Source organism: Phodopus roborovskii, unplaced genomic scaffold, assembly GCF_943737965.1.
Source record: "Phodopus roborovskii unplaced genomic scaffold, PHOROB, whole genome shotgun sequence".
In the NCBI taxonomy this organism is placed as follows: domain Eukaryota; kingdom Metazoa; phylum Chordata; class Mammalia; order Rodentia; family Cricetidae; genus Phodopus; species Phodopus roborovskii.
In genome coordinates this window covers 2,475,219-2,492,046 of record NW_026126418.1, presented here as the reverse complement: position 1 = coordinate 2,492,046, position 16,828 = coordinate 2,475,219, and the positions used below count along the sequence as shown (strand labels likewise).

The following is a 16,828-nucleotide window of genomic DNA, read 5'->3' as shown; positions in this document are numbered from 1 at the left end:
ACAGGTATACCAGGCACTCTCTTACTTTCCTAGCCTCCTCTTACTCCATATCCCCTACTGCTGCCAATACCCCTAGCTACTATGAGAACATCTGCCTTTGTTATGGCTCAGTGACTGCTGCCTTCCTGGTCCTATGCTTTGCCTGCAACTCCTCCTCCTCTTCACCCCCACAGAGATGCTGTCAACAATGTTAGCCTGAGAGAGTAGGATGGAAAAGGATTGATGGGAAAGGGTATTAGCAAATCAGTAGGGGATGGTGGGAGGGAAGAGCAACTAGTAAGGTGGTTGATTGTGTTGGAGGATTGATGGGCAAGAGCCCATGATGTGTGAGTAGGAGGGAAAGGCATGGGGGAAGCAGAACAGAACGTGGGTGCAGGATGCCTTTTCACACACAACCGGTTACTTAAGCTTTCTGAGTTGCCTTCCACATACTGCCAGTGGAGACAGATCCAGTGTCTGTGGCACCTAAAGCTTACAAAATCTGGGTATGGGACCAGGCCAGGCAACAATGGAAACTGCCTTTAGAGTCAGGCCTGAAAGTGGATGTTTATTTACAATAATAAAGTAAACCACAGGAATTTTGTAGTGACTTATAGACAGAAAGTTTTCTTTGTCCTTCTAAGCCCAATACTGTGATTATTTGAAGGAAAAGCTAATGTGCCAGCCTTCCTAGCCTTATTCCAAATTTCCGACATTGTATCTTATCAGCTTGTTTATATTTTAAAAAAATGAGTTAATTTAGTTGATAGAAAAGATGCTGACTTTTATTTACAGTACTTCCTAGTTATTTCTGTGCCCTGAACTCTAAGACGAGCTGTGTCAATAGTACAGGAGCACCTAGAAACTGTCCTGGTTTTGTTGTACAGTTGTTGAGCAAAAACAAACAAACAAAGAAACAAAAAATGGCCAAGGACTTTCCCACAATGGGAATCAATGCCTGCATGCTCCTTTAAAAGATGGCATTATATTGTACCATGTGATACCAAAAATGAGACATGTAAATAATATATCTTTTTAAGAGCTTCTACTGTTAAGGCAAACCTAAAAGATATTTTTAAGATGTAAATCCCTTTTCTGTGGTCACTTAAGCAAATTCAAAGCTCTCTAAGCATTTGTTTTCATTAATAAGCTTATTTATTCATTTAGATCTCCATGAATCAATTTAATGCCTAGAATTAGATCAGTGTAGTCAATTGTCCATAAAACAATTGTGGGTTCCCTTCTTTCCTCCCTCCCTCCCTCCTTCCTTCCCTCCCTCCCTCCTTTCCTTCCTTCCTGTGACCTCTTGTTGTTAACTCTGCATTTATATTATACCCTTGGTTCATTGGGAAATTTTTTCTTTCTTTCCTTCCTATTTGCCCATTTCCCCCCAAATTCATGTTTATATCCCAGGGAAGGTCTCTTTCACCAGTAAACAATGGGGGAAGAACTAAGATATTCCTTAAAAATGAGTAGTAAAATGTGACAACCCATCCTTCATTTGAAAAGAAATTGTAATGTAACAGCGTATTCATCACTATGGTTTTGAGAATTGTCTTTAAAGGTTAGACATGATAGAAATAATCATTCCTCACACGCAGACTATACACTAATAGACCAGTTGGGCTACCCATTTTACAGGTAAAGAAACGGAGACACTTTGAGACTCAAGAGAGTATCATGTGTACCTTCCAACCTCTTGACTGATAGCAAATGGTAGTGGGCACTGAGTTGCCCCCCACCCCACTCTTCTTCCCAGGGCCCCTTTTGCTGATAGGCATCTGCAGCCAGATGTAAATCTTTGTGCTCTGGAAGATCCAATCTTCTCTTTCTCCACGTGCTGAACAGAAAAGCAGCTTTCGTAGCAAACTCGGGGGAAAAAGCAATTGGTTGGAGGCATTGGCTCCCATGCAGAGCGTGTTGTAATGAGACAGGCTTTCCCTGTGCAGCGCTGACATCTAGAAGGTGCCCAGAGAATTGCCAGGTGGGCAGTCAGCAGGGAAAGTCCTCGGGCCAGAGCTGTATTATGATCCCAGCAGTGACTCCCACTAAATGAACCACTGAACCTTACTGCTGCCGGCACGCTCTCTCTCTCAGGGAGATTGTCCTTCTCCATAGCAGTTAATTTGTTTTTACCTCTCAATTAGCTTTTTCACAGAGTGTTTGATATGCTCAAGTTGCTAAGATTCCCTGCCCACATATGTTCTCCTCCCTGGTATTACCCACTGACATCTATGTTAGTCTGACTCATGAACATTTTCAAGCAGAATTCTTTATCTGAATAACACATACTTGCAGACTGTCCAGTATCTGCAATGAGGACATACATTCAAACCCGCTTAGAACTTTACTTAGAGTTTTGTGACCTAAAACATGGATTACTTAAGATAAAAATGCTTTGCTGTAAATAGTGCTTGTATATGTTTTGAATAATTGAATGAAGCAGCTATTCACTTTAGGCAAAAGTTATTGCCACAGACAGTTTGTTTCTTAAAAACAAATCTGAATGGCATTAGCATTTTTATTCTATCCCCAGTTGAAAGGTGTGATTTCTAGAACTGGGAATGTGGGGATCTGATTTAGTTCATCCAACTCTGCAGTGTTCCCTACTCTTAGTGAAGTGAATATGGGCTCTGTGGCTGTGCTTGGCTCATCAGAAGTTCTCTAGCATTTGGTCCAAAGGAACATACAGACCCTTTCATTTGCCAAACCCTTGTATATAGCACATCATACTGCATACGATCCACATGCACGATACTCTAATGCAAGTTAAATACAATTTTAGGCACTAAATTAATGTGACCAGATTGAAAATCCTGTTCTCTCTTCCCTCATGATAGTCTCGTCACAACAGTTCATTAGATTCCCTGGCTGAGGACTCAGGAGCCCAACATAGGGCCTTATTGTTCTCTTGCAGATGACTTCCACTAGTCATAGAGTAAATAAGGGGAGAAATTTAGTTGGATAAAAGGATGATTTTGGCAGGATTTCCGCCATATTTATTGGACCGTTTCTTGGTTTATAGTTAAGTACAGACATGGAATGGGAGTAAAATCCCTCATGAAATGTAACTGAAGACACTAAAAGAAGGGACTCAGCAGATGAAGGCCATATTGCAGACTTCACCATCTTCCACCTCCCTCAGCCCTCCTGTCATTCTTATCTCAGTTTAGGCTGCCAGGTATCCTTTGTTCTTATTCCCACCATTTCTCACAAATTTGTTCTTAGAATGTATGTCCTCTGTAGTTAAGATTATTTCAAAACGTTTTAGACAGTTTTTTTTTCTCTTTGGATCCACTTTATAGGACAGATAAAAGGATGATCTATTGGTTGGAGCCATTGGATTTGATCTCCCACTGGCCCCTGACTCAATGAGCTCAGACTGACAATCATAGAACATAAAGGTGTCAATAAATAACAATTCTTACTCCAGCTGTCTCTTCTACTCTACAGCTGAGGTTCCTTAATTGTGACAAAAGAGTGAACTTCTCACTGGAATTTCATGCCTTGACAAATTTGGGGGAGGACTACTTTGAGGTTACAGTCTTTTAGTCCATTCCTACAATCCTATTTCATGGAGAACCCTCTACTTTCTGTACTTTTAAATGGTGAACTTCGCTGAAACATAAAATTAATTGTCTTCTTAAGTAACCTGGGTTGGTTGAGGATGGCATGGGCTCAGGTGTGTGACAGGGTGGCCTACCCGCTGAACTGCTTTGTGTTCATCAGACAGCATGTCAACTGGTCTATCCCTGCAGGACCGAGAGCCCATCCCCAACTTTTACAGCTACATTCTTCCCAAACAGTTGTCCTTAGCAGAAAGACTACTTGGCCTATAGTGAGGCCTCCACCTACAAGGCTGCCTACATGTAGCCTTTGTCTGGTAGGTGATTTCAAAGGGAAGTGTCTTACCGCTGGATGTGGGCCACTCTAGCTCCAGACCTCCGAGAGAAGTCTGTGACGATGCCAACAGTTCTCCTTCACCCCTGACTCTGCATTTGGGGGTTCCCCGCATTGCTCCTGAATGTACCCCAGCGAACTTACTGCAGGCAGATTTTCATTTCAGTGTCTGATTCCAGGGGACCCCAAGCTAAGGTGACACATACATTTATTGCAACATTTTAAATTATATCCACCTGAAATATAGCAGGTGATTTTTTTGTGATGCTGCATTATCTATCTGCAGAGACCTCTCAGTGTAAATCCTGTTGCTGTGCAGCCCCTGACTTTTGGCAGCATACTGTGGGGGTCATTTTTCTATTATTGCCTCTTGACAGCATCGCGCCCTGAGGCATTCTGAAGCTCAGGCACTTGGCCTTCTGCTCACGTCATGGAGGGCTTCCTGGGTGGTCTGCCTAGTGGTTGAGTAGAGTTGGAAACCTGCTGTTCCCCAACAGCTAGCTCTTAACCAGACTTATAGTATTAAAGGCACATAATGGCACAGAACAAGGGCTTTCACAGCCCATAAAGAGATGTTGTAAATGATGCTAGGCAAACTTATCAATGATTGGTACCGGCTCACATATCTCCATCCAAGTCACCTCACTCTATATAGTTTAATCACGTCTAATGATGTATTTGGAGTAAATAGAATTATTTTGATATTTATTGATAATGCATGTCTTTACAACTACTGCATATGAAGTTATATTTATGTTGATTACTTTACATCCATAGATGTGGAAGTAGTATTTCAGCAATATTAGCTGAGCCATCAGGGTTTATTTCTCAGCCCCACTAATAAGCATCAGCAAATAACACTACTCAGGAACAACCAATAAAAACAGGCCCTTTCTTAAACATGCCCATGGTTAATGTTATGCTTTCAGCCACTGTTGTGTACTTTTCCAATTATCCTTGCCTCTGCAGTCTATTCCCAAAGCAGTGGTCATACTGATCCCTTTAAAACTGTCAGCTAGGTGGAAAGTTGGCTCAGCTGGTAAAGGTGTTAATGGCAGAAGCCTGATGTGTGATCTTAGTTCTGTCCCTGAGGTTCAGTTTAAAATTAAAAGAAAAAACTTTAAAAAGGAAGGTGGGTTGTGTCCATCTGTTATCCCATCACTCATGTCGAGATGGATCAGGAGACAATTTCAGAAGCTTTCCAGCCAGCCACTCTGGGGACTCAGTGCAGCATCACGAAGAACAAGAGGGCGAGACCTGCCTCTAGAAGGTTGGTTCGATCTCCATCCATCCATCATGGCACCTCAGCCATACCCTGTTCCTGCTCGATTGGAGCATCCTGAGCCATATCCTATACTATTGGAGCATTCTACTGACTCCCCATTCCTTTCTTGGCCTGTATGTCTATCTGCGTGTTTGCGTGTTTGCCTCTCTCACTCTGCTGCAGTTGCAGTAGCTTCCTTGCCACCCTGGGACCATGCCAGACATTTCATTTCTGCTGAGTTTCGTTGCTCTGTGGTTTCCTCCGCTGCAGTGCTTTCCTCCAAGTCTCTCTGCTTGTCTCACACCCCACTTACTTCCAAATCACTGTTCCAATGGGGTCTGTCCTGAGCATCTACTTACTGTTATGCTCAGGACATTCAGCAGACCCAGGCTTATAGGACCTGGCCTACTGCATTGTTGCTTCTTCACAAGGTACTTGCTACCTTCTCCCTCACTCAGAACAGCATGCACATGTAGTTAATGCATAAGTCCCTTTAAACACACCAAGAGGAGGCCAATCTTGACTATACAGGTGGTCATATGAGTGAGCATGCCTATAAAATCTGCAAATATATATTTTAACTACAACTAGTTAAAACCATTACCTCTTTCAATCCAGTTTTTTTTTTTTTCCTTTTCCTTTCGAGATCTCCCTTGCACCAAGCTGTTTTAGAGTTGCTATGACATTTCTGAGGTATGGCTCAGAGAAAATGGCATGGGGTATGTTAGCATTATTTCTGTCACTGTAACCAAATGCCAGAGATAATCAACCTAAATAAAAAATGGCTATTCTTCCTCACAGTTTTGGGAGTCCCAATCCTGGTTGATTAACTCCAAGGTTTTGGACCCTGTGGCAAGGCAGCATAACACAGCATGTCTGTAAAATGTGAGCAAAAATGCCTCCAGCATCTGGAATCCCATTGTCTGTTCAAGGGTGAAGTAATAGCAACCTAGGATCTATCAGTCGGCCCTGCTCTTAAAGGCTTCCAGGCCTCCCAATTGCAGCACCCTGCATCCTGGAGACAGAACCTTTAACACATGACCCTTCACTGAGAATCAAGATCTAAAGTGTAGCATGTTGAGTTCAGACATAGTGGTCATTTCTCTGGATAGTTCCGTTGTCCTAGCTGATTTGATGTGGAAAGATAGCTGCTGCTATCTTCCTATTACACAGAAAGGGTTCTACTTTCTGTATGATAGAGTGACAGGCAATGCAACATGGTTAACAGAAGACAAGCATGCTGTGAAATTAATAGAGCCAGTGAATCTCCCACATTTTATAGTTTGTACTTTAATGAAACCTGATGAAAGTTTTTTTTTTTAATCAAATTCAAACTTGACCCTTAGAGCCTTTATGAACTGACCAAAGAGTTAAGACAGCAGGAGAAACCTTTCTAATCAGTAATACAAGTTTTAGGTAGTCATATGACAGAAAGAAAGAGATCATTTTTTCTGGCCTGATTTTGGTGAGGGGGACTGTGGCTGGGGCCAAGTGCTCTGTGCTCCTTTTCATAAAAATTGTTATAAAACAACCGTGCAAAGATGTGGTTGGAGACTGGTTAATCACTGTGAGTATTTGCCACTGTGTTTAATGTTTAGAGTGGTTTTTCTATATGAGCTTTGAAATGTGTGCAAATTATTATGTCTTGTTCTTCTAGATGAATATTTAATACTGTGTTTCATTTTTGATTTTGTATTCTTCTTGCTGAAGAAGGCCCAGCAAATCATATGAATATCAGGCCTCTCTCTACTCTAGCTGTACCTTCATATGCCAATAGAATTCTTCCTTAATGTGTGTATGGCTTGTCTGCCTCTCCATCTTATCTGGCAGAGAACAATCATCTCATAAACAGAAATCTTATACTTTGTTAGTATATTTTAACTTCCTGACCAGTACTTGGCATGTAGGACCCAATAACACTTTTTTGAATGAACGCATACATCCACAACCTAACAGTGAACCATTGGTGTCAACTTAATTTAACCCTGCTCAAGAAAAGTGAATGCCAGCATGAAGGAGAATGCAACTACTATGCCACAGAGAACCCTTTTGGAATTTCCATTCTTCATGTGAGTAGGGACATAGATGTAAATTGCTATTTGTAGGTATTTTTCCGTTATCGTGAGCCATGTTTGTAAGTGGCTCCAGGTTATTATTTTCTAGGTTCTGTTACCTAGAGTACCAACGCTAGCCATGGCTGCTTTTGGCATTGCTCTGCTCCATGGGTGAGAATTTCATTTTAAAGCTATAGGAAGTGAAGTCATGCCAAGCTCCTCTAGGTAGCCGTGGCAGTAGCTACTTTTTCTTAAAACAACAATGAAGCAATAGGAAAGCAAGCTTTCATTTGCCTACATCTCTCTGTGGTAGAAACATTCAACCTAGAGAGCTGTCTGTGTCTAAGCACTGCACATTAGAAGTAGAAATAGTTGTCACACAAAGGAGGGCCAACGAGCATCTCAAGACTGGCAGTGAGAGTAGGCACAGTTCCATGAGCTTAAAAACCAAAGGCGTTTCCTTCAGAAAGTAGATTCTTAAAGATTGCTGCTGGAGGAATGGTTGCTTAACTGTGAAAAGCACCTGTTTTTCTTAGGAGCCTGGAGAGTTAACTCCCTTAGGAGAGTTAAGAGGCAGTGTTTCTGTTTTGAGTGCCCTGCGTTGTTTTTTCTTTCTGGTTTTGGTTTTTGTCCATGGGGCTCTTGTTCTGGGACAGAGTACGGGAAGTCTCATTATCTGCAGTGAACAAAGCAGCCAACTAATGCCAGTGCTCAGTGTGGAGGCAGAGCTCTGCTCAACTGCACGCTCAGGCCCTTAGCACTCTCCCTGTTGTTTCCTAGAATACAGTTTCCTGGACTGAGCCCACAGTCCAGCAAGTCTAGATGAAGGGGCCTCAGTAAGTTCTTGAGCCTTAGACCTGGCAACACAAACTGGAGTGGCCACCTTCCTCATCAATTCCTGTTGCTTAAGCGTTCCATTTCAGATTAGGGCCTGAAGAGATTATTGGAACAGCAAGACACTCTTCCCACTCATCCTCTAGATTTGCAACTTTAGAGAAACTGCTGACTGAGAATTGTATTGTTACTCAGAAAAGGGGCCTCTCTCTTCTTCCCTCCCTCCCTCCCTCCCATTTTTCCTCTCTCCCTCCCTCCTTCTTTCCTTCCTTTTATCCCCATCAGGAAAAGACTCTTCCTGGAGTAAAAACCCAGTGCTGCCAAGCAGAGGCCAAAGGCTGTCCACTGGGCCACTATATCTCTGCAGGAGCACTGAGTGGGGCCATCCCTAAGGTTCTTCCATGATTAAATTCCTTCCCCCACCCTCACCCCCAGAGGTTGCAGAAGAGCTATTGAAACACATTATTTCCCAAACTGGGTTAAAACTCACCAAATAAAGTTTGAACTGTCTCAAAATAACAAAAGACCGTTTTCTTTGTTTTTCAAGAAGTTATTCTCCTGAATTATCTTCTCTGGAAATAGCACAAGAAATATATAAAACAGTCCACACTAAAATGTGATGGGCATCAGAAAGGGAAGAAAAGAACTTTAGATGGGGGAAAAAAAAACCACTAAAAAGCAAGGATTTAAATTATTCATCAGGCCTCCCTCTGGCCTGAGTCTTTTCTTGCCTGGTGAATGGAGCACCCTGCGTGGATCCTCAGTGTGGGCAGGGGGGAGTGTTCACTTTAGTGGGGCCGTCCTGTCAGGACTGGTTTATTCGGATCCTTTTGACCAGAACATTTGCCGCTCTCGTTTTTTTCCTTTTTTCCCAGTGACTGTTGCATAATGCAATATTTTATCTCTGTTTTCCACAACTTGTTGAGTATGTGCAGTTAAAATGTCTGACCTTCACCATCCTGTTATGTAATAAACCTGTCAGGTTGAATTTTGTTGAATGAGTCAGAAGACGAAGAGAACACTGATATCTTTTAAATAAGAACTGAACGTTCTCCATGCGATTTGTGGACTCATGTTTTTGCAAGGAGCAGGGAATGAGCTAGTTAACTGGTTGCTGACTGACTTTCGATGTCTGCCATTTCGGCATCTGTTCCGGGCTCTGCTATTTTAAGATGGTAGAGAATGGGAGTCAGGTGAGGCACCAAGACCAAACAGAATAAGGCCTTCCCTTCTCATCGTGGAACTCTTGGCTTTCCATCCAGTTGCTTGGACTGTTCAGAGAGTTGGTCTCTTGCTTTACACAGGTCACTGTACATATGTCCGCATGTGTTTATTTTCCAGGTATTTGAAAATGGTAAAGACACTGGAGAGATCTCTGTTTACATCAGTAGAAATGATTTAAAGTGTGGTAGCCCAGCACAAGGTGACGAAACAATGCGAAGAGTGAGTAATCCTTTGTGTGAACATAAGCATTTCCTGTGTAACTTATATTTCCTGTGTAACTTAGGGTTAATGTAAACAATTACATCTGAAGGCAGTTTATAAAGTAGCAGTTGTTTGTTGTTCTACAAGGTGTGATACAGGTGCATGTTGACTCCTGAACCTTAACCTAATAATGTCTCAGCCATCAGTATGTTTGTATTTGAAAGTATTTTTATATTGGGTACTGTTTTTGATACATCAAACTTGTTCTCCATTTTTTTTTATTTAAGTTTTATACTTTAAAAAGAAATGCCATAACATTTGGTGGAGGGTATACTCTGAGCATAGTATTTCTAAGCTATGCGCCTGAGTGACTAACATACAGCCTTGGTCTTCCACTATGCTCATTGTGAGTAAATCCCACGAATTTATCTTGGGCACTCTTACCTTTGCCTATTTTCCAGATAATTGGGATGTTTTTCAGGCAGAACCAACATGTTCAGGGTCTTTATTTTGAGCTTTTGTCTTGCATAAAAGGACACGGAACACCCCGTTGTTTACAAATTGGGGTTATGCGCCCGAGTGCACACCAGTATCTTGGGCTCTGTTGCCTCCTCTTTGTTCAGACTCTTCTTCTGTTCAGTACAACCTGGCTTGTAGAGCCAATTTAAAAAGCTGCATCTTAGTTGGGTGGCACTCATTGGATCATTGGTTGAACCCAGGGGAGACAGGAAATGTTACTTTAATTTATTAGAGAAAGATCCAAAGCCTTAGCTGGTTTCCTTTTATTATCATGTCCATAACTATAGAAATCAGCATGGTACCAAAGTCCTTCTAGAATTTTCTACCTGTCTCCCAACCTTTTTACATTTGAGTATTTTATACATTTTAGTAAATGTTGAAACTTGCGGTTTCTTATACAGGAAGCTGTTATTCTATGCAAACTTCATGTATTGACTAATGACTGACTGAAATTGTGCTTTGAAGTAAATGGGGGTGGGGTTTGCAGAACTTCTATTAGGAGCATCATAAAACTCCACAGAGAGCATCCTAAGCAGCCCACTTCCTTGGGCAGACATTTGTCTCAATCACCAGTCTAAGAGATTGTTTTATACTCTTCTCAGGTCTGGAAACAAATTCTTATCCTGTAAAGGCCCAATGATGATAGCTTTAAAGATAAATGGATAAAGATTATCACAATTTTTGGTTTCCACAGCCCAGCCCTAGCCAATGATCTACAGATGAAAGGCACAGAGGCCCCTGCCTCCCTAGGCTGTTGAATGTTCATCCCTGAACACATAAAGTACAGTCTGTCACCAAGTTGGGGAAACAGAGATTGCGGAGATTGTGATGCAACTCCTGTGAAAATGAATGTGGTCATGTGTTTGGGAGCTCAGAGCCTGTCTCCTCACACCACTGGCCTTTGTACACAGCCCTGCTCCAGGATCAGGCCTTCAATCTTTTATGTCTTTCTCCTTTACAAAGAAGTGTTACCTCTAAAACAAAGTCCTGGTGATGTAAAAAAAAAAAAAAAAAAAAAAAAAAAGGACTGGTATTACATGCTTTCTGAAATCATAGCAAAGTAAGGAAACTAAGCTGAAGGGTTGAGAGCAGAGGGAATTAAGGAAGGGTAGGGCATTGGAAATATAATACATAGATCCCAAAATACGTTTGTACTTCCTGTGAGGAAAACAAAACAATGCAGGTTTTCACCTCTTAAACAACTAAAGAGAACAGATGTTGTTATTGTAACATATAGAATTTGGTTCTGTTGGGTAAGAAGTATTAATTTTAGTGAAACAAAAGGATTATTTCATCATTTCCAGCCCTTTGATGCTCTCCTAAAAGTTTGGCTAATACAGGGCTGATTAACATCAGAGTTATTATCATTTTCCTTCAATCAGGCAGTGCTTAGTTCTGAGGCATTCTGTAAGTGTGACTGTTGACCAAAAAGAGTATTGCATTTAGTCAAGAATTTATGGCCAATGAAGTGAGACACCCAAAAACTTCTTTTCTTTTGAGTCTCAGCAATGTGCCTTCAGTAGAAGTTACTAGAAGGAAAGAGAGAGAAAACGAACAGCCTACCTCTCTGCAGGGACCACAGAGTGATAAGAAATTGAGAAGCGTATGAACTGACAAGGAGGATAGGAAAGGGAAGTCTATGACAGAAGGCTGGGGGAGGGGGGCAGAGTGATGGATAGGGTGAGTGCCGAGCTGGGAAGAGCAGGGGCAGGAAAGCTGAAACAAAGGTGACAGATGATAATGAAAGATGTCTTCTTAAAGTACCTCATGTGCCGCAGTTCCACTGGATTTGCTTTACATTTGAAATGTGTTTTAAATATGAACCCTCTCCATAGCTTAGTCTCTGCCCGAAAGAAGCATAGCACTGGCAGTGCTATTATTTAAAACAATGAGTGACATCATTTCATAACCTCACTCCAGTTGTGTCTTACAACTCACAGACATCAGGTCCTGAAATCATTCCCAAGGTTTTCAGGGCTTGCAATTCAAACACTAGCAGAAGAGTTCTGAAAGAGACAGCAAAGCCTGAGAGGCATGTCCATTTTTGCAGCCCTGCAAGTGGGGGATTATACCACCCAGTTACCTGAAGCTGGTCCGGGAATAGGAACACAGACTGTTTTAACAGCAAAACTTGAATCTGGTCTGGAAGGGCCTAACAAACCATGCAGTGCAGACAAGACAAGCATAGCTCTCATCAAAGAGAATTGTTACTGGGTGTGGAAGCTAAACGCTCTTTCTATGAGACTGTCACATCTGCTTTCAGGCACAGTGCCAAAGGGTCAGGGCTCAATCACAAGCCTGTGGCACCCCCTGCTGGTTAAAAGCCCATGCTCATTTTGTTACTTTACACTGAACTAAACATTGCCGTCATTTCACACTTCTTTTAACATTCTATATGAATTTAATTATCGTTTGTTTGGACCAGAGAAGAGACAGTTTGTTACAGATGTTCGCATAGCTTATGTCTTCCTCTTCATCCCCTTCACCTGCCCTCCATCAGTTGCTTCTCAGAATCCATCAACGGCTTCAAGGTTCCTCCATCAAGTCACAAGGCCTCCACTTGTCTTCAGCTCGGATTTTTGATGAGCATGGTCAAGAGATTAAGAGTCCACTGCAGCTGAAGAATGGGCAAAAAATTTGGCTTTCTTATGGGAAAGCATACAGGTATGAGCAATGTGCTTATTCGGTGTGTCTTCAACCTTTCTGCGGAGAGCTAATTTAGCAGGAGAATTGAAAAGCCAAGTAAGAATTAAGAAAAAGAAAAAAAAAATACATTTTTTAAAATTCCCATAAAATTTAAAGAAGATTTTTTTAAGCAAGGCAACATTGTTTATGGAAGGAATATGACCCTCTCTCTCTCTCTCTCTCTCTCTCTCTCTCTCTCTCTCTCTCTCTCTCTCTCTCTCTGCTTCTCTCCCTCCCTCTCTCTGACTTTCTGTCTTAATGCCTTGTCATAGTTCTTGAGGTCTGCCTGTCAGCACAGCAAGAGGGATTTGTTCATGTCTGAGTAGTCACCTTAATGATAGCAGATGGAAACGCCACGGGGGCCCAAGCCCATCACACTGTCATTGTCACACACTGCCCTGACCCTGCTTCCTCTCCTCTATTTTTTTGTCCCTTTTTAAAGGAGAAATGGATGGTAATTGAAAAGGATCTTAAGCAAGATTTATGAAGCTGTAGACAACATGATTCCCCACTATATCTCTATGTTTTCACAAATAAAGTCTTAACCCCTAAGCACCAATGACAGGACAGCTAAAGATAAATTGGTAAAGCTTAAGGACCCTCTCCTATCAAAGTTATGTTCCTCACAGCGCCTCACATTAGCTGACAATAATTACTGGCTATTTGCTGAACATTGTGTAAATTTTTGTGGATTGGTAAATTCCTGCATAAAATTATCAGTCTTTCTGGAGAAAGAAAAAGGCCGCTGTATCTAGGCACTGACAAGCTGGGCTCTGGTGTTGAGTTTCTCAGAAATGTATGCATATTTTGACAGGACACATCCAGCTGAGCCCTGAAGCTGCTTGTCAAGAAACTTAAACACACCTTTTTTTTTCCCCCATTTTTAATTTTCTTAGCTCATTGTTTAGAGGAAAAACGAAATGGTGTTTCACGTAAGGTTGAATTGATCTTATGTTAACGATAACGAAAACAGCAGAGACAGATCTAAATCTCAGCAAACGAGGAACCCACTAGATTTGGTGTTTGCTCCAAATTTCAAACCTCAAACAACAGTCTCCTTAGAAATACATGAAGGTATTGGGGGGGGGGGGGGGGAGCTGTGTCATGCCGCAAAATTTTGTTTTGTTTGTCCCAAGAGAGTAAAATTAAAACATATGCTGTATAATTTACAGAATTAGAAAATACACAAGGAATAACAACATTTTCACTATAGGCAAAATTCAAGTTAATCTAAGTTATATTGGGAGTAGAATTGTTTTTACAATGATGAAAACAGAAATGGATTTCACAGTAGTAAGAATTTAGGGATAATTTATCAAGCCCTTTCCATGCGGAGAACAGCTCTAATCAAGTGCGTACTGCTATTTCCTCTTAATGTCGTCGTCAAAGTGAAAGCAATGACTTTACCATATCTTATCATATTTTCTATAATTCAGTATTTTAAAAAGATTGAAAGTGTATTCTTGGCTAGTCATAGTTGTGAAACACATAGTACAATGCCATTAATCTGGAACATTCCAGAATCAGGTGATGGTTGTGACTGGAGAACTGCGTAAGTTTCTGTGATTGTTATTTTAATAGGATGATGCAATTTGTTTTCTAGTTTTGAAAGTAAAGCATTAATGTGATGGTACAGAGCACAAGGTAACTATGCCAGCATCTTGCCACCATTGGAATTTTTAAAATGTGTTATTTCTAAAATTATATTGGTACAAACTTTAAAATACACTGAGAAATTGCACAATATTTACTGAGTGAATAGTGTTTGTTTTCAGGAAGTCTTTTGCAGCGTATAACTTATTTTGAAATAGGCAGTCATACTCTTCTTATAAAAATGAATGTTTAAATTTCCCCCAAATTTTGCATATTTTGAAGAATTTTAAATTGCTGACAAGTGGGAAGAATATTATAACAAATATTTTCATATTCTTCATTTTGATTCACCTATTTAATGAGCTTTCCTATTTGTTTATCTCTCCTGAAAGTAATTGCAGACAATTATTAAAATTTTACTCCTTAAGTGCTTCTGGCAGATTGAAGAATAGAACCTTCCGTGTAACCGCAATATGTGCAAAACAGTTTATAATAACATGTTATCCTCTGACACCCCCTTTTTAGTCAGTTACCCACAGGTGCTGTGGTGCTTGCTAGTGTACCCAGTAGCTAGGTAGACTTCCTCTGTTGTGTTTGGTTCATTTCAATATCTCCTTTTAATCTAGAGCATCTCCTTCACCTTCGTTGTGCTTCTCTACATGAGTATTTGTTTTTCGAGAATTTTAACACTTTTCTTGCAGTATTCCCACATGCTGAACTTGTCTGTATTATCAGGAGTAAATGCAGATTAAATATTATTGGCAATAATATTTCATGGGCAACAATGTGGGTAACATTCTAGAGTTAAACCCTAAATATTTCTTATCTATCTAGAGAAAACTAGTTTCTAGAAGATCTGCTTTTTATTTAAGATGTTTTCAATATGATTTTAATTCTTAAATTCACCTACAACCTTATAATATTTTGGGAAATCAGATCAATGCAATACTTAACACTTAGTGAGCTTCTAAAATAGTTGTTTATAGTCAATATGATGCATTTATTTCATTACCAGTTCCAGATGCACTATGGGTACACTGAATTATATACACAGGGAAAATGACTTAGGTGAACACTTGTTTTTCTTAACTACAGTCTTTCATTGGTATAATTAAGTTTTTAAATTGTACATATTGCAAACATACTTGATGCATTTTGAACCAGCTAAATAAACTCAGATGTGTATTTATAATAGAAGTTCAAGAATAGTAGGTTTTATTAGATATAAGTACCAAATACCTTATTATTTGTGCTCCAATTTCAATGTGCATTATGTATTATGCAGGTAGCGTAAACAGTTTTTTTTTTTTGATTGTTTGTTTTTTTCAGATCTCCTTTAAGCCCTGTTTTGGCACTGACCTTTGACCGAGTGATTGCTTTTGCTAGAGATGGTACCACTGCTATCTATAAGACCTTTATGGATGCTGATGCTGCTCTGCTACTTGGATGTGATGAGTAAATTAATGTATATTTAAAGTAACCCATCAGCTTATTCAGGATTTCTCACAGCAAGAGATCTGAAACACTGAAATAATTTCTTTGAATTGCCTTAAACAATATTTGTATTGATTTACTTCATGGTCTAATGGGGTCAGGCCTAAACGACTCAGAAATGAGTAGTTTCTTTTTTTAAAGAAGTCACAATTTCATTTGAAATATAAAAGCTGTTTTTGTGATTATTTCCAAATTAATATCTTTAAGTGAATTCATTATGATAAAAAATAGGTTTTTTTCTCCAAATTTTCATATTTAATTCCTAGATTTGATAATGATGAAATGAAAACTAACACAGCGTATGAGGGGATCCATAAGGCAGTGGAAGGGAAAGTCAAGGATCTTGGGAGGATCTGGAAATATAGTACCATTTTGTTCATAACTGCCTACGAACAGTTGCTTATCTGTAAATAACAAAAACTGTTACCTATTCACTGTTGACTTGTAAATTAATGGAATAACATTTTAATTTAATTTTCAAATAATGGTTTAACCCCAACAGTCTCTGTTATCTCTCCAATTTTCAGAAAAAAAGCCAAGAAAATAAGAAACGATTTGCCCAAGCTCACACTGCTGGCACATGATGAGCCAGGAGACTCAGACTGGCATAGTTGGTCTTAAGGACATTAATGCTTTCCCACCAGGCAGTACATGATGGAAACATGGTCTATGACTGGTTGAGATGTGACTACTAGGTCTAAGGAACTTAGTTTTATAATTTATTTAAATTATATTAAACTTAAATAGAAATATGTAACTTGTGAATAGCATATTGGTTGTTGAAGCATGATGCCAATACTAGGTTGAGCTGGGTGACCTAGGATAGAGGAGAGGGCATAACCAAAAATCCAAAAGCATTTTGTTGAGGTTCACTCATTCTAGGCAGGGACAATGCATTGCTAAAGCAAAAGGATATACATTCTGGTTTTGTGGCCCTAACCCCATTGACTGCTTCCTCTATCCATGAAAGCTTTGGATATGTTCTCCCTGTTCTCTTTTGCTTGGTAGAGAGAAAAATAATTCACCAGAATCTTTCTATTTAGAGGAAGATTTATTTTGTGTGTAGAAATCTTTGTTAAAT

The 16,828-nt window shown here is 40.1% G+C and overlaps 1 protein-coding gene across 1 annotated transcript in view; it reads left to right on the top strand.

The window, feature by feature from the left end:
• Dcdc1 (doublecortin domain containing 1) overlaps nt 1-16,828 on the top strand; it is a 374,005-nt gene that overhangs the window by 180,106 nt on the left and 177,071 nt on the right. Inside the window, exons 10-12 of the mRNA XM_051183805.1 lie at nt 9,373-9,474; nt 12,476-12,639; nt 15,583-15,708. Coding sequence (XP_051039762.1) covers nt 9,373-9,474; nt 12,476-12,639; nt 15,583-15,708 — 392 coding nt within the window. The remainder of the gene's footprint in view (nt 1-9,372; nt 9,475-12,475; nt 12,640-15,582; nt 15,709-16,828) is intronic.